This window comes from Photinus pyralis, unplaced genomic scaffold (genome assembly GCF_008802855.1).
Source record: "Photinus pyralis isolate 1611_PpyrPB1 unplaced genomic scaffold, Ppyr1.3 Ppyr1.4_LG4, whole genome shotgun sequence".
Lineage (NCBI taxonomy): Eukaryota > Metazoa > Arthropoda > Insecta > Coleoptera > Lampyridae > Photinus > Photinus pyralis.
The window spans coordinates 48985219-49010531 of NW_022170511.1; the positions used below are offsets into that span (position 1 = coordinate 48985219).

Genomic DNA, 25313 nt, shown 5'->3' on the forward strand with positions numbered 1-25313 from the left:
TATTGATACATGCTTTCTAATTTAAAATGAAATTATTAAAACAAATTAATGCACAAGAACACATTTGGTATGTTTGAGATTCCAGATATTGTACAATTAGTTAAAATGAAAAACCGACAATCAAAATTCGTACATAAACCTAAAATGAAAGCAGTCAAGACTCCTGCAACTTCAGATCTTTTAAGGGAGATGTAGGAACTTGCTGCATACTGTTCCAGTCAATTTCACTAAAATCAATTACCAGCCTCCTATTCATTGGTGTGTACTGCCTGAAAAACACACAAGTAAATCGCTACCGAGAGGTTCGAGGCTTACCAATACTCAACACCGGCCGCATCAAACATCTTTTTCGATGCAATTGTAGAGCATTTCTGCGCGTACTTATCGGACATGTAAATTACTTCGCGTATACCTGATTGTATAATAAATTTAGCGCACTCATTGCAGGGGAATAGGGCAACGTACATTCGGCATTTGTTTAGCGTGGTGCAGTTTTTGTTGACGATCGCGTTCATTTCGGCGTGGCACACGTAGAGGTGCTTGGTTTCGTGTCCTTCTTTGCCCCAGGGGAAGTGGTCGTCGTGACAGCCGATCGGCATGCCGTTGTAGCCTATACCGACGATTTTGTTTTCGTCACTGACTATGCAGGCGCCGACTTGAGTCACGGGGTCTTTGCTACGTTTTGCGGCTAAGAACGCCGTGGCCATGAAGTATTCGTGCCACGAAATGTAATCGAGACGCTTGCTGTTTGCCGAGCTAAAAAGTGCGAGGTAAATGAAATAGAATTTTAGGTTGAAATTACCTGTGGCTAATTTCCGGTGTGCCGTTAGAGATTTCGCCCATTATGTCCTAAATTGGTAGCAAATTTTGTGAACGTTTAAGGTTATGTTGTACGCTCATATGTTTTTGACAATTCTAGGAAAATTCACCTGGTTCGCTGGGAAGAAAACGAAAATACCTATACGATAAGGAAGGAAGAAGAGATAACCGGTCTGTCACTTTCGTTTCAACATGGCAGGTGGTGTTTCGTGCTTCTATCATGTGATGCGAAATTTTCCGTGTTTTGTGTAAAGTGTTTGTGTACAATCAAAATATTTGTGTATTAACAATTGCCCTTAATATATTCGTGATGGCGGACCTAAGTGCTCCACCTCTTAGTGACATTAAGCACCCCGAAGAGGTGGTTAGAATGGCATTGAATGATAACTTAAAATTTGCCGTTCTGATAGGACTTATCGAAGTTGGCCAGGTGTCTAATAAGGAAGTCGTCAACACAGTTTTACAATTGGTAAGCCCTTTTGCTCCCTTTACTATAAATTTTGTTCGCGGGGGCTGTTTAAAACGCACAACGTTCGATACAACCTTGCTGCCTGTCTCGTAGTCGTAAACATTAAACGACCCTTTAAATTTATATCTTTGTCGAACATGTAGGTAGTCACAACAATTTTTAAATTTGTTAATGTTTATGGAAGGTGGGCGTGCCGATACATACCTTCAATTATGATACCTGAGCGCGTTTGTGCTACGTTGGACTAATAATTATTGTTGAGTAGGTACACGGTTTGTTATCAAAATTGCGCGGGCGAGGAGATCGCTCCCAAAAAAAACCCGCGAAAACCATACCAAATAGTAATTTACCTGAATTAAAAAGAAATACTGCAAGCGCATTACCGGTGGGTAATACGTTTTCATTTCGCCGTAATCGATTTATGTAACAATAATTACATACGTAGTTATGCTGTATGTACGTTTTTTATTATGCTAATGCATTTCCTAATTATAATAATAATAATCTGGTCATGCTTGAGGTTTTTTTTGTTGTTCAAACTAAGAATTGACCAAATGTGGATGAGATTGTCAAGTGCGCTGTAATTATGTCATTGACGATAGCCACTGGTGCATAAAACCACCTTGCGTGCCTGTTAAATGCACGGCACACGTTTTCACCTCGCTTATTCTCATGGATAATCCAAAAATTTAGTGTATTATGTCTTTTACAGGGTTAGAAGGCTCTAGAAAAGTCTTTAAGAAAGTGTAGAAAGCTCTGGAAGGGACTTTGAAAAGTACCTACTTACGCTTTAAAGCTAGGGTTAGTTCCTAGAAGGTCGTGAAAAACGAGGTGAAAAATATTCGATTGCTCCGAAAACACCTGGCAAGCATTTAAGAGATTTTTGAAAAGTATCGAAAGGCCTTTTGAAGAACTTTTTGAGGTCTTTATAAAGCATTTTAGCGCCTATCTCTCCACATTCCTATCCAAAAGGTGTCCAGAGCGTTTGCCAATAAACTACTTTTATACCACTCGACAAAGTATTGTAGCGAGTATCCCAGACATCGGGGCGCCAGCAGTCTATCATCGAGTCGATAAAAGATTAGTCACCGTCGATAAAGAACGAAGACGGATGTAGCGGGGTTCTTTCCGAGAAATGCAGGTTTGCGATATAATCAAATTAAATCGTGTTTAATTGCACTTTCAATATCGATGCCGAAGTGATTATTAGTGAAGTTCGCTCTCGTATGTGATAAATTTGTGTACTTAATAATTAATAATGATAATAAATAAATCACGTACCTAATTTATGTTACAGTATTCGGTTTTCTAAAAAATGAGAGGTTGATTGATTGATTCTTTATTACACATGATTAATAGAGCCATAGACAAATTGTAGGTGGCGACCTTATGCTCTATGATCCATTAAACTATCGTACATTTTATTGATTTCACTTTAATCACGGGGGCACCTTTTTTATCGCTCTTGAACTATAACAGTATAATTTCCCTTCTGCAGAGGTACCTCTAAAAAGTATTATGCGGGTCCCTCTGTAATTGGGAAAAGCCTGTTGTGGGTCTAGAGCAAGAGAGGGACAATAAATAAATAAATAATTTCACCGATTGTATTTTGTAATTTTAATTTAAAAAAAAACGAAAATAGCTAGGGGGAGGTTTTATTAATGGAAGGTTAACCTCGAGGTTTATCTTAGTTTAGAGATTTTAAGTCTCTTGTAAATAATTTGTTTACATTCGTGTGGTATTCTGTGTCTTAGGTCTTCGACCGTTTTAAAATGTACCTAAAGCAAGAAAAAAGAGGAACTCGAAGCGGAGTCAAGGCGGGAGACCGTCATCAATAGGCAACCGTCGATTAAGCTTCATGTGTCGCAGTCTCATGGTTCTGAAAATAATTAAAAGTTGTCTTCGTCTCGCAGATTCTACAAAGATTGTGTAATCAGAAGGTCTCTCACATAACTCAATTTAATATTAGCTATTTTTTTACTCTACATTGTAATTAAAGGAAATTTGTACATATAAAAGACCACATTGTGTTTTTATAGTTGTTTTTATCATGAGATTGTGTTAGGTTAAAGACGCGCCTTTTACGAAAGGAACGAAGGAAGAGAGGAATAAATTTGCGGCCCAATACGTTCATTCCCAAGAATTCCTTCTCAAACACATTTTCTGCGGAAATTGAGTATGATCTTTTTGAAACAAGTGCACATTTTTGTTATCCCCGGTACCTATGAATGTGTTTGTTGGGGACACTTCAGAATTTGATTAACTGATCCGATGGATACCGAGGATGGATTGCTTCTCGCAATCTTGTCACAAATTAGTTCACAATCTTCGAAATCGATGCAGAATTCGTTCCGCAATCTTTCAGAACTGGCCGAAATCCGTACTGCAATCCAAGAAATCTTCGTCGCAATCCGAGAAATCCCTCAATCGTTCCATAAACCGCTGCCGTCCATCATAGGCCAGTCATATTAGAAAAATACCCATCTACCTACCTGAAAATAATTCCCGAAAAGAGGAAACTTTGCGTATGTGTAGTACTAGGAGCCAGTAACAACATATCAAAAGTCACCATTCGTGCATGCTGGAAAATGGCGGCCGATGTTCACCTTTTTGACCATATTTCATTAACCGTTGAAAATACAAACATTTGTTTTTAACAAAAGTTTAAGAACATAAAAAGATCGTCTTTTTCTCGGTATTTTCTTACGCCTTTTGCCTTATCTTTAACTGAATATGAGTACCCAGATCTCCTGTGAATTTTGAGGTCTTTTTCAAAATGAGGAAAGCCCCTAAGATTGAAGTGAAATTGGGCTAAGATCTTTTACGCAGAATAAATTTCAGTATATTAATTACTTATACGTTTTTTAAAAGAAGCCTTTTATGGTACGGTAGAATTTTAAAAAAATTGCTACCAACCTACGTGCTTTCAATTTGTGACCAGTGGCGTACTTCTCCATGGTCAAGGGGGGCATATTTTTTTTTGGTTATTAGTTTTCACTCGAGATCATTTATATTATCGTTGCTTAAATACTTCATTTAAACAATGATATTATTAAAGAGTACCTTTACAATACATACAGTAGCATAAAAAAAACTATTACATAATCAACATTAAGAGAACATTCAAATTAAGGAAAATAGTTTTAATTAATTTTATAATGAACTTAGTTAGGTAATGTTTTTTATGTTGTGATAAGTATTAAAAAAAAAGTTCTTTTTAATAGTACCTCACGACAAGTATTATCCGAGGTGTTTTCCATAAAAAAAGTGACGGACCCTATTAGTTCTGTAGACGCACACCACTGTAAGTAATTTTAAAAGCATATAGATTTAGTCTCGGATTTATTTATAAATCCTGTTTCCCCACTTTTTGCACCGGGTATTTCCAAAGGATCTTACATCGGATACAGTTTTCGAACTTCAGGAAGATCCTCTATGATACCACAGAAGGTCCTCCATGATCCTTGCTTAGACCTTCGAATTTGGTCCTTATGATCTTGAGATCTTCCCAGTCCTCAGGCAGCTTAGTTCGCATGGCCCTATTAATGCGTCTGCGAATCTCCTTACGAACACGGCGTTCCCTTCGAAAGATTTACAGCAGCTGTCCTCATCTCACGCTGTTACTAATGCAGCCCAGAGATGAAAAATTTTTACCTCAGCCCAGGTTCGAAAATCGGACCTTCCGGTTATGTAGCCCAAGCTCTACCACTGAGACACATAGCCGGTTTTGTAAGGTTACCTCGTCCATCACCGATGTACTATATTCCCCCTTCTCCGAGGGTTCTGGTCGGAACCAAGAACCGCCACACGAGCTCATCGACATCTTTCTCGACCTCTGAGGACGCCCGCCGGTAGTAATCGCGACGCTCCTTGGAGGTCGATAACGAGGGATTGAGCCCCCTCTGTCGAAACGGAACTGGGTCCTGCTGCTCCGGTGGAGCTCTCCACCTTACTTGGTGCAGCCGGAGCACTCGCTTTCGTCACAAAAGTGACGTGCGAGACCCCCGCCTGCTCTTAAAAGTTCTCGTGCTGGAGTGCCCGATAGGGATGTCTTATCGACACCAAATGTGACCAGACCCTACCGGGATTTCGTCTTTGGAGGCGCTTCAAGATGGTGACCGTGTCATCCGAAAAGTCGTATAACACAGCCATCACCTTGGTCACCCTGCACTTTCAGAGACGCACCATCCCAGGGTTCAATAAGAGGGGTTCCATGGTCCACTGGTCCTCGCATTCGGCTACAATGGCACCCTGCGGATTCCAGCAGAACCCTGCCAGCTGAGGACCCCCCCCCTCGATCTCACCAACAGCTGCATTCAAAGCATCCATAACGCACCTCGACTAAGACTCAGTTATGTTCACCTTCCGATGCGACACCGGAACAATGGTCACTCTGAGCATCGCTGCAGCGACTTGCCCATAGGTCCGTGGTGCACCCGCAACTTGAGGTGCTACAGAACCTCTTTCGTTGGAATTGGTCAAACTTGTGCTTTAATCTCAATTTTTTTAATTTTTGAACAGTGTACTTGTTATGATTATGGCTCGGATTATGGATTGTGCATAAATTACATAGTAAGGTAAATAATAATTGTAATCATTATTTTGTATATGTAATAAGGCAACCTATTCTATTGTTCGTTTATAAATATTGTAGTATTTGTAATCTTGGGCGTTTTTATTGTACCGATAATGATAAGTTGTGAATCATAACATTGTTTTAGTGATTGAGTCCCTTAATGGCCTCCTCTATCTAATCGTTGATTTTGCGCGAAAATTAAGTACATGAACATCATAATTCCATTTTGAGTATTAACAGTCTCGGCGTAGGTCTTGACCTTACTGCATAAAAGATATAACATGTAATTAATTGCACTAATTATTAAAGTTGCTCGACGCATGTAGGGGGTAAGGTTATGGTAGAGATTATCGGAAACTAAGCAATTAAAATGAATGAATGAATGTTATCAGCAGATATACTTATATATCTTTTTTTTATTTTATTGTTTATGTGCATGTAGTTCAAATGTGAAATATTTCATTGTAACCCAAAACTGAATTTATTTAAACGATAACGATAACGTTTAAAAACAAAGATACCGAGAGTATCATTTTTATATAATCCACGTGCACGTAATTATTTTTGTAACCAACGAATTATTTATGTAGCGCTTTAAGACCACAACTGAAACAATAAAACACAATTATTCAATAAAGAATTGACCGCCATTTACATGGTAAACATGGTAAACCTGACTTGGTTCTGTATTTGTAAATATATAAATTTGAAAATAAGTATTTAGAATTATTTAAAAATAAAAGTACGAGCGGACTTTTCCCGCTCAGTTAGTCACGGTTCGGTCAATTAAAAATTCCAGTTCGAAAGAGAAAGTTTCAAAAGAATAACGGAGTTTCGGCGTGTACCATTGAATTGCTTTGGCTGATAGCAGACGATATAAATAGGAAGTTCATTGCCCAGCAAAGAAGAGGTAAGTGTAGAAAATGTTAAGAAAACTTCAGCAGTACTCCTTCCGGAGTGCGAGGTTTCATTCTCTATTGTACAGCTTTAAGAAACTACTGAATTGTACCATACTGAAATCATTGATTCCAGGCGTATCTCTGCTGATTCTCACCTCCTCTATAAAGTTCTACTATTTTGAATTAAGTATCATTGGCTTACTTTCGTAGGAAGTAATCAGAAAGTATGAATCCCTCGTATTGTAAGATATTTACATTTAAACCACTGCTGACTCAAAGAGGTACGTGATCACCTCGGTGATCACTATTCCCCGATTCCCCATCATACAATTGTTTTCCACCAATCCATTATGAATTTAACGTCACTAAGCGCTTGGAATGGTATTTTATTTACATAATGCGGTAGCACATAGCTACATGTGGAGGGACAGATGAGAATTATATGGAAAATGCCCTATAACAAGGAATTTTCTAGCATGTTGTGGTCTTACTAATTTCGTTTTCGCCAACATTGCTATCGATTCCAAATAGCGAAGTTAATATACCCGGCTCGTGGAATTTGGAGCTTCTTTTACACGCGCACAAAATTACTTTACTATTAACTTTTGCAGTACGAGGCACACCTCACAAGTCACAAGTTGGACATAGTTGCCGAGAGACAGTTTTCAGGCGATTTTTTAATACTTACACCTTTGAAGAACGAACATTGTATAACAGCAACAGATGAGCATTATTGCGATTTAGAACAACCGTGAACTAGTGAACAATTACTGTCACTTTACTGAGATTCGGGTTGTATACCATTTTCTCTTCGATACGGCGTTCTTTTCGTTCCTTGTAATTGCTCGCCTCGGCTCTCCTAATTTCTCCTCACGTGCACTCGTTCGTAATTGCCAATGCAGACTGGCTTAATAGCATTAGCTGGAAAGTCCCAAAATCAATATTGGAACACGACGTTCATAACCAAACCGGTTAATAAGTTATAGGAATGTTTGAAATTAGGTCGCAGTACAAACTCCCTTCGTGTACTTTTCGTACTAGTTCATAGAAATATTTACTTAGATGAATGAAGTTTGTAACGAAAATGGGAAAAGTCTACGTAACCTAAAAGCAATGTGATATCCATAATTGTGCATGTACTCTTAAGAACTCAGAATTGAAGTAAATTTGACGAGTCTAATAAATCAGTAAACCGATACAGCGAGAGTTTCGAAAGGTCAGACAAATTAATGAATATATTTCGGGTTTCTGGAATTTTCGTTCAAGAGCTATCGCGCTGACAAACTGAGAGACAATTAAGTTACGATTTTAAGCTTTAATAAAGTAGGTACGTCGATTTTGACGGTATCCGTACGTCAAAAAATATGGAAAATTCCTGTTGGTCATCACATCGTACATGTTGGAAGGGGCTGTAGCATCCAGAACAATGTCCTTCATTTTTCAGTGCTTCAATCAGTTACCTCTTGCCAAAAACTATCTTGGCAGGTGGTTTTCAGAAAAGTAAATTAAAAATGCGGTAAATTTAAAATCAAGCCGGTTTCGAGTGGTATACCGATGAATTCTGGGTGCCAATCACCCTCGTACGGTATGAATGAATCCATTTGCGTAAACACCCTACTCAAGTCACTCCAAAAACAGCATTTTAGTATCTTCTTGACATAATAGAGGTTTTGCAGGTTTCCCTATCGGGTAATAATTAGATCCTTTTGCTTCTTGATCTAATTTTTTCAACCTCTCTAAGTATTAGCGGGGTAAAAGTTAATCTTTAAAATCTCAGATTCGTTGCGAATGGAAGTCCCCAACATCATTGACCACCCCCTAATCTTATATTTATCGACAAAAGTCCCATTTCGGTTTGTTTCCTTAACAACGTGACTAACATCTTGCATAATAAAACGCGTTGACTACCTACTTTTCGTTAGATTATCGACCCATATAAAAGAGTAAAAAGCGAATGCGATGCGAATGTACCTTTATTAATAAATAACAAGCTGCACGTGGAGAATCTTATTTAGGAGGTTATATTGAATAGTCGACTTATACGGAAAACTTGGCAAGTATTGGAAAATGGCTTTGATTCCAATTTCCTTTTTTTGTATCACACCTCCCAATTCATCACCGAAGACTAATTAAATGTGAAATCCTTTGATTTGCGAATGTTTGAATAGGACCAGCCAGGTAGCAGTTAAGGATAAAATTTATTGATGTTGCATTGCGCTTTGTTTGGTTTGGTTCAACGATGTTTGTGATACAATCGATGGTTAAGCCACACCTCTAAAGGTGCGGGATGATCTATTGTGATTAGGAATTAGCGGGAAAAATGAAAAGGAGATGAGAATTTTCCAAGCCGAATTGCACGCTTCATTTCATTTGAAAGCAATTTCTTAATAGAATTACGTTAAAAACGATTTAGGTCAGCGAAGCCCTTAATCAGCTTTAACTTAGCGTAAACACGTTAACATCGTCACTACCTCTCAGAATATTGCGTACATGGGGAGGAATTATGGTTTTATGTTAAAAGGTTGAGAGTCATCGACGTGACCTGTTGATAACTGGGTCAAAAGACAAGGCGATTGGCTTCTCTTTTACATCCCTCTCGCATATTTCGAGGTAAATTGCGTGTATAGGTGTCTGTATTTCGGGTTTCATAAATATGACCTAGCCAATGCTTTTGCAATTTACGTATACTCGATATTGATTTTTCAATTTGAACGTTCTATTTAAAGCCACAATCTGAATAATTCATTGGGGAGGTTTACTCACTTATTAACCTTTTTTTGTTGAATTATCGCCTATAAAGATTATTCCATGTTTATCTACTCCACCAAACTAATAGGCTTTTTTTTGTCTTTTGTTTTTCATATATCCCTTATTTTCCGATTCAAATTACGTTTTTTTTTTGTTAAAACAGCTTAGCGGAATATTGCTTTCGTACAATGAGATCTGCTTAATTAGAAACTACCAATTATTTATTTCCAATCGATTATTCCGTTCATCTGATTACTTACTCTCTTGTTCAATTTCTTCTTTCTTTAAAAAATAAAATTCTGGTATTCGTCTGTGCAGGGGAAGCGGTACTTCTCCGATATGAGTGTTAATGCTCGTTACACGAAAGATACATCCAAAAACTGCAATAGCAATATCAGACTAAAATCCAATTAATTCAAACTTACGTACCCCATTAATAAATGGGTTTCGGATTGCGATATAGGTAAAACAGAGATAGGTAATTGAATTATTATAACGTATGGTTTAACCTAAAAAGAAACGTTTTAATGAATTAGGGAATCCTGTGAAAGTAACTCTACCTCGAAAGGGTACAACCGTGTCCAATTTACGTAAATGCGCGTAGTTCAATAATATAGACAATTTTAGCTTGATGACTGGAATTTTCCACTTTATATATTAGCATTTTTCGCAAAATAATAACAACGACAAGAGCAAGAGTAATATTTTCTTAATTTAAGTTATACCATTTCAATAAAGGAAGCTCCAAGGCAATGAGTTACAAAATATGTGTAAGGTGTATTGTGTAGGAATATTTTACCGTCTCATTTACATTTAAATTAAGATTAGGGACCGTGGCTTCAAAAATGGATTAAAAGAGTTTTTGATTGGTTAGGCACCCATCGGGCGCGTCCCCAGGTGGCGGATAGGGGAACGCCCACGCAAGCCCTGAATGATCGTAAGGTGACAAGTGTCTCTGTGTGGGTAGTAGCGATTATAAGTTGCTCGTCGGGGCTGAAACCCAGACTGGCAGCAACGAAGGTCGCTACCGCGGACCAACCTCCCAAGTCAAGGTGTTAGCTACCGTGCTGAGGACTGCGTGACACTGGGGTGCAGTGTCGATAACGGTGCCCCTCGGATACCGGGCGACCTCCGAGTGGTATTGTAGCCAAGCCCTGCGCAAGCGGCTCTGCGCAGGTGATACCGCTCTTCCGCATTACTCGTGGGAACAATATGGATACAAAACAAAAACATAATTTTCCTTTACAGGGCTCCTCGTCAGGGGGGACCAATGAACCAGGGCCACAACAGGGGTCCTGTGTAGGGGTAGGCTCCTCGAAAGAGGGGACAGCCCCAAAGCAGGGCTCCACCCAAGGACCTGGACCAGCTCCGTCCCGTAAGAAGAACAGGACGGGGGCGCAAAAGGCGTTGGCCAGGAAGCGGCGGCTCGAGGGTAAAACCCCGGGTCAGGTGCTAAAATCGAAGGTTGCGGCTGGGTCGGTGGCTCAGGAAGGCGAACCGACGTCTGGGACCAAGCGTCTCAGATCGGAGGGTAGCACTCCAGGGTCTGGCTCGGTGCAACCTCAAAAGAAGTCCAAAGGTCCTGGGGCACCCACGGGTGCACCGCGGACCTATGGGCAAGTCGCTGCGGCGGGCCTCAAGGTGGCTATCCTACCGGTGTCGTACCCGGAGGTGGACCTCACTGAGGCTCAGTCGAGGTGCATTATGGCTGCACTAAATGTGGCTGTAGACGACTTGGAGGTCGGGCCTTTTCCGAGGCTGGCCGGGTTCCGCTGGAACTCGCATGGGGTCGTTGTGGCTGAGTGCGAGGACCAGTGGACTCTGGACTGGCTGGAGAGGACCGTCTCTCTAATCAAGCCTTGGGAAGGTGCGTCTCTGAAAGTACAGAGGCACGTCCCAAAGGTGGTAAAGGTGATGGCAGTGTTGCACGGGCTCCCGGATGACACGGCCATCATTTTAAAGCGCCTCCATAGGCAAAATCCTGGGCTCAGGACGAACTTATGGAGGACGTTCTTCCGCAGGGAGGAGCCTGGTAGGGTGCTTCTCGCATTTGGTGTGGATGAGGCATCCTACAGGGCACTCCAGCGGCAGAACCTTAAGGCGCACGAGGGGGTCTCCCACGTCACTTTCGTGACGAAGGCGAGTGCTCCGGCTGCGCAAGCAAAGGGAGAGGGCTCCGCCGGAGCAGCGGGACCCAGTTCCGCTGCAATGGAGGGGGTCCAACCCTTAGGTGGAGACCTCGAGGCGTTGGAATTAGAACTGGCGCCCTCGCAGGTCGACGAGCTGTTGGCTCGTGTGGCGGTCCTTGGCTCCGAGATGGGGTCAGAGCCGTCGGCATCTTTAGAGGAGGGGGGAGCCTAAGTACATCGGTGATGGACAAGGTAACCTTCTTACAGAGCAATTTGCAACACAGTAAGGGGGCGACCTGCTTAATAGGCCGCCAACTTTCTGTAAGGCAGACAGGCGTTTGCCTCATACAAGAACCTTGGGTTTACAAGGGACGAGTAAGAGGCTTAAGTCAGGTTGAGGGCTCACTTTATTATAAGAGGGACAGTCAACTGAGTACCAGGACTTGCATATATGTCGACAGACGCATCGAGTCTTATTTAATGGCTGATTTCTGTTTTAGGGATCTTGTGGCTCTAAGACTTCAGCTGAAAGATGGAAAGGGACGGAGCAGGCAAGTAGTAGTCTGCTCAGCGTATCTACCATATGACTCGGAAGAAGCTCCACCTCCCAGGGAGCTAGCTGAGTTGATAGAGCACTGTCGGAGTGAAAGGCTCCCTCTTGTGGTTGGCTGTGATGCAAATGCACATCACGTTGTGTGGGGCAGCACGGACACGAACTCGAGGGGCGAACACGTTCTGGAGTACTTGCAGACAACTGATTTGAATGTTTTAAATCAGGGAGCAACCCCCACCTTCGTTACGTCGCGGAGGCAGGAGGTCATTGATCTAACGTTGGGCTCTTTCTCTATAGCTCACATGATCTCAAACTGGAGAGTGTCTGATGAACCGTCTCTTTCGGATCACAGGCACATTCTTTTCCAACTAAACCTGTCATTCAATGGTGGGCCCTGTAGGTTTCGGAATCCCCGAACCACCAACTGGGACTGCTATGTTGAAAAACTGACAGAACGGTTGGATAAACCACCTTTGCTCTGCCGGAAAGCAGGGCAGGTGGAAGAGGCGGCGGCAATGATAAGCGACGCTATAACGGCGTCGTTTGAAGACAGCTGCAAGCTGCGAACTGTTCGGGGAATGAAGCGAACACCTTGGTGGAACTCGGACCTTGAAAAAGTTCGTAAAGAGGTTCGAAGGCTCTTTAACAGGGCCATGCGTACTAAGTTACCTGCGGACTGGGAGGATCACAAACTCGCACAGCGCAGGTATAAAGACCACATTCGACGGTCTAAACGGGGATCGTGGAGGACTTTCTGTGGCAACATGGAAGGGCTTCCCGAAGTTCAAAAACTTCGTAAGATCCTTTTGAAAGATCCAGGGCAAAAAGTGGGGACGCTGAGGCTTCCATGCGGCAGATTTACAACTAACGCGGGTGAGGCCCTCACATGTCTCCTGGAAACACACTTTCCAGGCTCTGGAGACTATGTAACTTCGGAACCGCCAGAAGGTGCTACCCGGGTCGGTGCAAGGCCGACCGACTGGAGAGTAGCTGCCGGGGTTGTTACCGAGGGATCCCTGAGATGGGCTATCAATACGTTTAGCCCATTTAAGAGCGCAGGACCTGATGGGATATTTCCGGCTCTTTTGCAAAAGGGCCTGGAACCATTACTTCTGCACTTGTTGCACCTCTTTAGGGCCTCTGTGGCTTTGGGGTACATCCCCATAAGCTGGAGAAGGGTCAGAGTTGTGTATTTACCTAAGCCGGGTCGTACTAAGTACGACACAGCAAAGGATTATAGGCCCATCAGTCTATCATCGTTTCTTTTAAAAGCGGTAGAAAAACTGGTGGATGCATACATAAGAAACGGGGCGCTGGTCCTTAGACCACTACACCCGTTTCAACACGCTTACAGAGCTGGCATGTCCACGGAGACGGCTCTTCACAGTCTCGTGTGTAGACTGGAGAGGGGAATGTCTGCTGGAGGGGTAGCTCTGGGAGCCTTTTTGGACATCGAAGGTGCGTTTAACAACACCACGTTCGATTCCATTAGTGAGGCTGCTGAAAGCTTTGGCATTGACGGGTCAATCGTAAGATGGATCCGGGCCATGCTTGGAGGTAGGGTCATCATAACCTCGATCGGAACTACGGAGATGAGCTCATCGGTCACTAGAGGATGTCCGCAGGGTGGAGTACTGTCTCCACTACTGTGGTGCCTGGTGATAGACGGGCTCCTTCGTACACTAAACGAGGATGGAGCGTATACACAGGGATACGCAGACGACCTCGCAATTGTCATTGTGGGGAAGTTTCCGAGCACCGTAAAAGAGCTCATGCAGAGGGCTCTTGGACAGGTGGATAGATGGTGCAGTAGCCACGGTCTCTCTGTCAACCCGGAAAAGACCGAAATTGTTCCATTTACGAGGAGACGGAATGTGGACCTTGATGGTCTCATCCTTCGAGGACGCCAATTGTGTCTGACCAGGTCAGTTAAATATTTGGGGGTCACTATAGACTCCCGTCTGTCCTGGAAAGGGCACATTGAGCGGATTAGCAAGAAGGCCACTGCATGTCTATGGGCATGCAGGAGAGCTTTCGGCTGCACATGGGGATTAAATCCTCGACTAATATATTGGCTTTACACTTCGGTGATAAGGCCGATAATATTGTACGGCGCACTTGTATGGTGGCCTGCAACGCGCAGGGTAACATACAAGAAGCAGCTGAGTAAGGTACAGCGACTCGCTTGTTTGGGAATCACTGGAGCCATGAAAACCACGCCAACGTTGGCTGTGGAGGCTCTTCTGGGACTTGAACCTCTACACTTATCGGTAGAGGCCGAGGCCCGGAGGGCTTCCATAAGACTAAATGATTGGGGTGAGTGGAAGGATAGAGGCAGTCTCGGACACGGGCGGATCTGGGAGGAAACTCTTAGGTCCGACCCCTTCCTCGCAAGAAGGGACGTGATTCGAGCTACCCTACTTGAACCGAAGAGGTATAAAGTCATTCTCCCGAACAGGGAGCAGTGGCTGAACCCAGATCGTCCGTTCCTCAAACCTGAGGGGCTCGTGTGGTTTACCGATGGGTCCCTAACGGAAAAGGGAACGGGCATGGGTATACACGGTGACCGGCCGAGAGTAGGCATCAGCCTCTCCCTTGGCCAGCACAGTACTGTGTTTCAGGCAGAGGTGCTAGCCATCACGACCTGTGCGCAAGAAAACCTCCGTAGAGGTTATCGTAACCAGCATATATACATATGTAGTGATAGTCAGGCGGCGTTAAAGGCTCTGTCAGCTGACAGGGTCCGCTCGAATACGATGCTTGACTGTAGGCGAACCCTAGATAGATTAGGTGAGTCTAATAGGGTAAGCTTGATATGGGTGCCGGGGCACTCTGGAATAGGGGGCAACGAAAGGGCGGACGAGTTGGCTCGCGAAGGCAGTAGTGGGGTCCTTGTCGGGCCTGAGCCCACCCTTGGAATTGCTCCCTCAGTTGTCAGGGTCAGGATTAAGAACTGGGCGACCAGTCAATTCCAGGCTCAGTGGCAACAGGCAGCTGGACTCAGACAGTCCAAGACCTTTTTAACAGGGCCTCTTGGCAAATCTGAGTCTTCTAAGCTTCTAAACCTAAACAGAAGTCAGATTAGGAAGATCGTCGGTGTCTTCACGGGACACTGGATGGTCAACTATCACCTGCACAATATTGGGCTTGTGGAAGACCCTGCGTGCAGGTTTTGTGGTGAGGTAGAGGAAACTACCGAGCATGTAGTCTGTTACTGTGACGCTCTGATCAGGGACAGACATAAACTCCTCGGTGACAGTTACTTGGAACCGAGGGAGGTGAGGAAACTAAGGCTAAATAGGGTCTTATCCTTCATTGAAGGGAACGGGCTCTAAGCTTTGGTTGTTTAGAGAGGGGGTTAGCACAATGGGCCGTTGATGAGCCTAAGTGCTGCCTGTAAAGGCTCCCCTGATAGAATAGAATAGAATAGTTTTTGAAAAATCATAGGGGAAAACTGCAAATAGAAAAACCTGTAAAATGGGATGTAAATTAAATCTTATTCAGTATTAGTTTTTCGTCAATATTCTCATATTCACAGTAGCTTTCTGTTTAATTTTGCGAGCATTTAGAAAAAGATCGATTTTGAAGTCAATGTTCAAAAAATAGAGAGGGCAAAATTTCAAAACTAGCCAGGAATCAATTATTTTTTTTTTAAATTCTGCTGTAGGAAGTGCAGATCAGTTAAACCAATGAAGGGGCGTTAGACACCTTGAGTATGCAAAGGCCTATTGCAATCCCGAACTCACCTGGTGTAAGTAAAAAATGCTGTTATTCAAAAATTGAACCAGCGGTATAGCAAAATAAAATCTTCTACCGGACCTTTTGTACACATCGACTGAACTAAAGGGTGGTACCCGATTCTCAGGTTCAAATTCAATTTAATGTAACTTTGGGTTTTTTGCGAAAGCCAACATTTTCGGTGCTCACGCAAAATCTAGAAGTGGCTTGAATACCGCCGCGGAGACTCCAAAATAATTGAGACTAAAATCACAACATTCTCGAATCTTGCAGCGTTACATGCGCTGGCAAAAAGGATGGATCTTTAGGTTATAGCGTTGTACCGAGGGGCAAATAACTCCTTAAATATGGTGTACACCTGGAATTTTTAATTACTTGATTACCTTTTCAATACTTTAATTACGTTTTGAGTATGTTTTGAGTCTTTTCATTACCTTTAAATACATTTCCAGTACTTTGATTACATTGTGAATATTTTAATTATCTTTTCAATATTTTAATTCCTTTTTCAATCTTTCAATTACAATTTCAAATACTTTCATTACTAAGGTAAGGTCAAGTTGTTAACCCGTCATGTTGGCTTGCGTACTGAAATACTTAGTGAACAAGCTCAAAAACCGCGCGGGCATCAGTTTCGCAGGGAAATATCTCCCTTATTAGCAGTTGTTTTAAGTTACTTATTGTGAACTCCTTAGTCGTTTACAATACAGTATTTAAGAGTGTCGGTCCGTTTGTACTCTCATTTACGGCTGAACCGATTAGAACCAAATTTGGTACACAAATTCTTAGATAAAAAAGGAAGAGCTTAAAAATCTTTGGATAGAACGCGCAGGTGTATGGATGGTATCTGTGCCAGCCACAGCAAATTTTTTCTGAATCATGTTACTCTTACTTAACACATAAGGTATGGGTAAAATCAGTAGTAGGCTCTGGTAAAATCCTTTCCCTTAATCTCAGCTGAAATTTGTTTCTTTTACTTCCACTTTTTTTTTCGGGGCTCAAAAAAAGGCAGTGTATAACCTTCCTTTTTTACCAAAAATCGACTGTACCAAAATTTCTCGGGAAAACACTTTTTCTTATTAATTTTGGTGCGTAGAATCCAAAACAATTCGTACTTTTTCGATCAGACTTCTCAATCAAAAGTTATAGACTTAGAAACCAATTTCGAAAGAAAATTCAAAGGGCTGTAACTTTTGAACTAGTAGCCCAATCTTGGAACTGTTTGAAATTATGGATTCTACAGGCCACATTCTATAAGAAAATTTTTTCCGGGTCGATCTGAGACAATTTTTTTTTCGGGGCTCAAAAAAAGGCAGTGTATAACCTTCCTTTTTTACCAAAAATCGACTGCACCAAAATTTCTCGGGAAAACACTTTTTCTTATTAATTTTGGTGCGTAGAAACCACCATACAATACTCGATAAACTATACCTACTTAGGATTTTTTTAGTAGGAAGATACTAATGCTATTAGCATTTTCCAAAGGGCCCACTGAGTGTGACAGTTCAAAGTGATACTTGGAACTCGTTCACAATGGATATGCCTAACCAATTATAGTACAATATGGTATAATAGTCCTCGACTTGAATTGAAAGTTGGCATCCTTTCCAGTGAAACGAGAAGTGGATAGCGAAAAGGAATGATTCAAAAAGTGACGTTTATCAAATATATACTTCTTAATTACTTCAAATATATTCAAGTAGATCTCAATTACTTAAATTACTACTTTCAAGTATTTTAATTATCTATGATTATTTATGAAATATTTTGATTCTATTGAAAATGTTCTGATTACTTATTAAATGCTTGATTACTTTTCAAATATTTTAAGTCCTACAAATACACGTTAATTACTTACAAATACCGTAAAATATCAAATATTTTAAATATGGTGTACACTTTTTTGGAAGTTGTTTGCCCCTCGCGTTGTACTATGTCTCCGCCGAACACATTTTCCTTCCGCGAATTCCTAACGTGCATGTACCGAGATCACAACCCTGGAATAGACGGGCGAATACAATTAGATTATTCAATTCAAATTCCACGCTCCGATGAAGAATTTCCTATATTAGTTTTACTGATACCTATTTATCTAAAATTAGTTTGCATATTGTTTTTCCCTGCATCGTTGCTCTCAACGTTTCCAGTATCTTCGTGATTTAAATCGCCGTCTTCGACTTGTTGATCTATTTGCCTTCATATAGGTATAGTAATTTTAATGACAGTCGTACCACTTTATTTGTAAAAGAAAATTTAATTTACATCAATCGGGGGTGTCTGTCCCAAAGCGATACGTGTTCACTCATCTGCAACAAAAATATAAATATGACTGTTAATGAAACATGTTTATCACACTCCACCCTCAATCTTATTCGCATTGCTGGACTGGTGTAAAGTGTACGGCTCATGTTTTTACCCTGAGCAAATCAATAACCAAGACTAAAAATGCGCATTTTCCGCCCTGTTATTTGATCACTTGCGACAAACAAAAAATGCAATTAAGAATAAATTCTCATCCTTGTATTTATCCTTTATGGTAAAAAGCAGAAAAGCTAGTGCGGTCTTAATTTATGGTAAGCACAAAGCTGTAGGTGAGTAGCAGCGAGTACATAAATTTAATTAAATTCTGTTGGCTGTATAGGAATATGGAAAACTTGAAATCGGCTTTTGATATTTCAACAGTCTTAGCTACGGTATAAATGGTAGATGGACATAGTGCCTACTAAAAATGCATAGGTTTCCTTTAGCAGGGATTAAAGAAACGAAGCTTTCTATTGACTTGAAATGACATTTTACATTTTAGATGAAGCTGCTTAATGTACGTTCTTCATTTGCAATTCCACGAGAAAATGAACCGCCTTTGCTAACCTAAATTTGACATTAAAACAGTATTTATAATCAATCCGTTTCTCCAACAAAATCCCATATTTGGAAACTAACGGTTCTATGATTTCATCATTGTAACGACCCGGAAAAGCATACGCGTTTATTCTTTTTAATAAATTTCATCCTTGCAATGGAGAGTTTATCGTCTTTATTGCTATTGAAACAAAACTCTCCCAATTGTTTATATGAAGCATAAATTTCTGCCCGATCGATTTTTTCATGCATCATACACGTATCCGGCTACTTTATAAGATCAGAGGGTAAAGTGTTGACCCCTTTTCGTTTTAGGTCATCTCACAATTTCAAAAGGTTTCCCAAATTTGCGGAAAACCTCACTGCCGGATAAATATTTATTCGGCCCGCGATCTAAGGAATGGTTTTCGTATTATTGATTACGTTGTTTGGTTGGTTAGCGGCGTAACGTAGAAGAGGTTTATATAAAAGGTGAACGTTTTCGGAATTTATACCTACGGTGCACGGTAAGCGCGAAACAGATAATCCCGGTGGAGAACTAACTTGGCAGAATACTATAACCTTATATACTTACCACAGCTTCGGAGATACATACATGATTAAATTGACGTGGGATTTGGCGTTTACATAAAGATACTGATTGCACGAGGGAGCAGTAAACTGTAGGGAAGTTGTAATGTTGGATAAACTAAATAATTGATAGTTACTCTAGCGTACATGTTACCTTTGATGTGTTTGTTTTTGTTACATTGCAGTATCTGACTATCGAAAGCATGTTTTTCTGCTACACAGAGTGATCCTTTTATCGTTGTTGTGTTGATTAATCCCTTTTCGATTGCAATTTTAGATTTCTAAATTGGTGAGTGTTCCAATGAAAAACAATTTTAATAGTTTCCTGTAGTATGCATAAACAGGCATTTAGAGTTGTCATTATTAATAATTAATAATATATAAACCATAACAAAAAAATCTAACATAACACAGTAAATAATAGTTAGTATAAAATATAAATTACAAACCTCGGCGTAGGTAATGTGTAATATCCAGGTAGAGAAGCATAAAAGTTAATCCAAAATAAAGAACGATGAAAACTTAAAAGAAAAGGTTGAGGGAAGGTAAACTTGAAATGAGAACAACTAGTATAATACACTTCAAATTTTATTCTCCACCAAATCGTCCTCGCTAACTATTTATCTACAGATCCATGATCTTTCTCGGCCCGGGCTCCTCATTTCACCTTACTAATTCCCCTTAGCGTGGTCAAAGTACACATATAGCTTCACAAAAAATAAAAACCTCTTGAAATTTCAAATTTGAGTATTCAAAAGAGTTGTGCTTAATATGAAAAATTCTTTATGCAATTTTCCGGAAAATTGTCGAGTGAAAAATTTTGTTTTTGTTTTTTCACTCTAATTGTTTAAATATTAAATATACGGAAAAAAGTTTCAATTAAAATTTGTAGCTGATGCATTTATCTGAAAAGTTTTTCTGTAAATTGAAAAGTGTACGAAATATAATTGATTTCAGCGGAAGTCGATTCGTGGGTGCGCGCGAACGTTCCGTGAGCCGAATTTATTAAAGGCTTGATTTAAAAGTTAGTAATTTGAAGGTTGTGATGCACTGAAAAATAAAGCAAGACGCTGCTCCCCTTGAAATTTTAAATATGATCTTTTGTAACTGCAAAACTGGTTGTAAAAAGGATTGCGGCTGTAGAAAAGCTGGGCTACCTTGTTCACCTGCATGTGTTCACTGTCAAACGGGAAATTGTATTAATTTAAAAAAAAACAACTTATTGAACTTATTGACGAAGATGAAGATAATTATGACTTCGACGATCAAACAACTATAAATGGTGATAATCAAGACACTCAAGGTTCACATTTTGAGGATAACTTCAGTGAAGATGAAAATGATATTGAGTTATATTTTGAGCTCGGAAGACGAATGATACTGATGATTTCGATATGATTAATAAATGAAACTCTACGTTTCTTACGTGTCATTGTTTTACAGAGTTGGGACTGGGGTCAAGCATAGAGTGACCCAGTGAACGAGTGACCAGTTAGTTGTACTGACCAGTGACCGGTGACCCAGTTTGACCCGGTTGACCCAGCTTGACCCGGTGACCCAGCTTGACCAGTTTGACCGCTGACCCAGCTTGACCAGTGACCCAGCGTTGGACCTGGTGACCCAGCTTGACCCAGGTTTGACCCGGTGAACCCAGCTTGACCCAGTGATCCATCTTGACCAGCTTTACTCAATGACCCGTCCTGACCCAGTAGCCCAGTATTAAATTATTGTAGCGCTATCATCCAAAACAATTTCAATACTTTTAATTTAAAAAAAACTTCCTCAATAATATTCGGCCAACAAGCACGTAGCCCAATTTCATTCAAGAGAAACTAATACCTTAAAAAAAATCAAATGCATTGTTTATATTTGTAGTCAAGTAGTCAATGAAAGTATTTAGAGGAAAGATTTATTTGGATTAAGCTAACTAGTAGAAAAAAAGTTAAATGTGGAATGAACAACCTGTAAGCAAATGGTTAAGCCCTCTGAAGCAAAGAAATACATTATTCTAATACAATTTCGGGGACATGGAAAGTTTTTTACGGCAGGTATTTTAAGCAAACATTCCAGAAATGGCAGTTGTCAAGCAATGAATTATTTTTCAACAAAAACCAGCATTTATTTATGCATAATCTGTACACTTTGAACGAGAGCACTGACTTAACTGCGTTAATTCAATCAAAAACTAGGTGAAACTGGGTCGAATTGGTGTCCCCGGGTTGAAATTGCGTCGCTGGGTCAAACTGGTCAAACTGGTCCACTGGTCAAACTGGGGTCACTGGCGTCTTAACTGAAAAGAGTATGACGTGACCCCAGCGACCCAGTTGACCCAGTTTAATTTTAGTGACCAGGTGGACCACAGTGACCAGTCCAACTCTGATTGTTTATTTACTATCTTTGTTTATTTACTATCTTAAAATTAAAAACTTGAAAATTTATGATGTTTAAAAATACTCTTAGGAAAATTTGGTATATTTCAAAAACTAATGATCAGAAAACTTTTCAGACAAATTTTGTAAGTAAATGCATTGTCTATAATTTTTGATTTGAACATTTTTCTGTATTTTCATTATTTAAACAATTAGAGTGAAAAAACAAATAACAAAATTGTCGACCAAAGTTCTTCCGGAAAATTGCTTACCTACATTGGTAAAGATTTTCTCATATTAAGCACAATCCTTTTAACTACCTAAATTTGAATTTCCAAAAGGTTTTTACTTTTTGCTGCATTTTACGGATATTTTGTGTACTTTGACCAGGCTATCTCTGCTACTTCCAATTTATATTTTTGAACCATGTTTATGAGCCACTCCTCACCACAATAGAGAATGGTTGTGAAAATCAACTTATTCAGCATATGCCTCGGGTGATCTTCCCAATTCATCCATCCCACCTCAATCCTGTGGTGGATTTCCTTATCGATATTTCCGTCTGCTGTGGAGTATTTGAAATCTTGTGTCCTCTTCGAGTTTACTCTTTGTAATATCAGTTCTCATACTTTTCTTTCTCTACCAAACCACAGATACTCCCCTAATTTGCCCCCTCCTCCCCTCTGTCTACGACGAACTCCATCGATGTGTTCAAAATTCTTTCAACTTTCCTCCATAAAAGTAATGTCTTCGGCGAACAAGCCTGTCCAATAGGATGGTTCTATCACCAAGTTGAATAGATATGGGCTTAGAGCGGCATTGGACCAAGTGGATAGGAACCTCACTGTCCTTCTAAGGCAAGATGTTATTTAGGTGTGTGGTGGTGTCCAACTTCTCTTCTTCAGACAAAATTTTGACATTTTTTAGTAAACTCGAAAATTCTTCCAATTTACATTTCCCTTTGACAGGTTTTGTATTTATGATGTTCCCTATAAATTTAGCATCGGTTGTTTTTGCGGCCACAGAATTTAATAACAAAATACAGCTCGATTTTTATACACAGTTCACGTAAAAATAATTAGAAAGAACCCAGTATCATTCCAATTCTCAACTCCAATTCGAGTGAGCTGTTAAATGGTATAATAAACATGCAATACAAAACTGCTTCAGTTGTCAATAGGTTGGATCTCTTTAAGAAAGTGTATAACAGCAGTGTTTTAATGCAATCGGATTTAATTTCCCATTTCATCATCCTGAAACTTTCAGTTGAAAATGTTACGCGCTCAACTTTCATAGATTCGGTTTGGAAGTTCAGCCAAGAATCTTATTGTCCCACCTTATTTGTACTCGCCGAGCCCGAATACCGGAACGGCCCTAACAAATACCAGACTTAGACTACCTTTTTTATGCATGCATGCGGAATTGACGAGAAAATGGCTTAAACTACTGAACACTTGGGTCTCAAAGCAATTTAACTCCTTTGTGAACTAACTCCTTTAAAAATAGTGCTTGAAGAGCTACCTACCTAATTAGTAGTTCAAATATCCACTTTTTTCCAACTTGGGAAGTACACAAGGAACTTTCTGAAACACGCCGTTGAGCACTCATCCAGCGTTTAGAAACGAAATTTATCTTGATATAATTCATGAATTTGGTCGTCAAGAGCATCTCTTGGAATTAATGAACAGTGGAAAATTTGGGAACATCGTCAGTTGTACTGCACTTAAGATTTAAATACTCGCGTTGAGGTATGTTGAGCTTCAAGTGGAACGTGCATTGATGTATTCAAAGCGGTTAAGTTGATGGGGGGGCCGTGATTTAAAAGCTCAGTGACAAGTTGCAGGCAATCTTTTCCGATGTACCAGTGAAAGGGTAAAAACGATCGCGCTTTGCGCCCGTAAATAATGGTTCTAGGCATAATCGTTTGCTAATTTATCTCCAGGGTCGCGACACACACATCGTTCCTATAAATGCGAGTGGGAGGAAGTGGAAGTAAGCTCTGCTTGTCGCTGTTAAAAAACGTTCCCATAAACTACAGCTTCCCTTCTGAATAGTTTAGAAGTTCGGTGATTTGAATCTGAAAACCGCATCTCGTGAGATTAGTATTTGTGGAGAAGGGTGAAAAGCACGAGATTTACGGAAGGAAGGTGGCTGCACAAAACGAATTGCGCGTTTGTGTTTTCCATTCCGCTTTTAACGTTCAGTCGACAAAGCTCGAGAGTAATTTAGCTACTTACTCAAAATGCATGCATGCATGAGGAGGGTGCAGCGAGTTAATGCTTTTCAAAAATGTTCCCCTGACCTCTCGTAAAGTTGAGGGTGGCTTTGACATCGACATTTCTATATTTTTCGTCCTGCTGCTCTGCACATTTCATATATTCTAGGGGATTTTATGCTTCTGCCAATTTTTTCTTTTTATTTGAAACGGAAATCGACGTTGTTGCCTGCCAATGATCACATACTTGCTTTCAGTTTAATCAGAAACGTCCCTAATGTTCCATTATTGTATTTGCTTTGTTGTAGTTCTCGTTCCTTTTTGTAAGCTTAATCGTCGATAATCATTTTCGAGAGGGCATGGTTGTATTTCAAAGAGCAAAGCATTTTGGTTTCTAGAGGGGAGTAATTTTGGGAATGTGCAGATTCAAATAAATGACAGTGCTTTATCCGTGTGAAACGGCGTAAATATATTCCGTTCACAACGTTTCCTCATGAGATATTTTTTTGTAAATAAGTAAGATTCACAGTGTTCCATTTGTACAAAATAGATATCACCATTAATGATTATGAAATTACTATGGCCTTAAATTAAAAAAAAATGTTAAGCCGCTTGTGGGCAAGAGGCGAAGAGTGCACTTTCAAATTTGTTCGATTTTAATAGTCCTTATGGACATAACATGAAATAATTTTTAATTTCTGATCGAATGATACCAATACCCAGTTTGTAAGTGGTGTACTTCCGGAGCCATTGTGACTCACACAGACAGATAGACACACAGACAAACATCAAGAGCGCAAAAGTGCACTTTTTATTTTTTGAAAGTGAAAAATTCATCTTCAAGCTTATACATATGTAGGTATACAGGCTGATTCAAATTCGAGGGCCACCATGGCGATCTCGGAAACTGTAAGAGATAGGTGGGTAGTTTAAATTTGGCAAAGTTGCGTATTTTGATGCTTAACAAAATGCCGTTTATAAAAAACTAAATCTCAGAGATCCCCCGGACAGCTACTTTCCAGTCGCGATTGGCCTTACACTCCTCTTGGTGGGTCGGAAGTTACGTTGTCTCCAGAACCTGGAGAGTGTGTTTCCAGGAAACATGTGAGAGCCTCGCCGCCCAGAGTAGACGTATATCTGCGCATGGAAGCCTCAGTGTCCTAAGGTACCTCGCCTCATAGCCTACAGCTGACGAGTACCACCATACCCAGGGATACCAACCTAATTTTGGTTATATTGATTGATTGATTGATTTATTTATTGTCGATATACAGGGTGTACAAAATCGTTGTAAATAAATTCAAGTTGTGCGTTTATAAATTTTATTTAGAATCTTGGACTCATGACTGCATCTTACCTGCGCGACCAA

General features: G+C 40.5%; 1 protein-coding gene across 1 annotated transcript; it reads right to left on the reverse strand.

The window, feature by feature from the left end:
• LOC116168226 (deoxycytidylate deaminase) lies at positions 1-1298 on the reverse strand. Its single transcript, XM_031483933.1, has 3 exons — positions 803-1298; positions 316-756; positions 1-269 (listed from the first exon to the last, which is right to left on the reverse strand). Exons 1-3 carry the CDS (start codon positions 841-843, stop codon positions 155-157), a joined length of 597 nt encoding a protein of 198 aa, XP_031339793.1. The 5' UTR covers positions 844-1298; the 3' UTR covers positions 1-154.
• Positions 1299-25313: the final 24015 nt, after the last annotated feature.

What these genes read in the sequence shown, in the direction of transcription:
- LOC116168226 (XM_031483933.1), bottom strand. Translation starts at nt 843, where the DNA reads ATGGGCGAAATCTCTAACGGCACACCGGAAATTAGCCACAG. An exon ending in ACACCGGAAATTAGCCACAG is followed by an intron (nt 757 to 802) that starts GTAATTTCAACC and finishes CGCACTTTTTAG; the next exon opens with CTCGGCAAACAGCAAGCGTC. An exon ending in GCGGCCGGTGTTGAGTATTG is followed by an intron (nt 270 to 315) that starts GTAAGCCTCGAA and finishes TGTGTTTTTCAG; the next exon opens with GCAGTACACACCAATGAATA.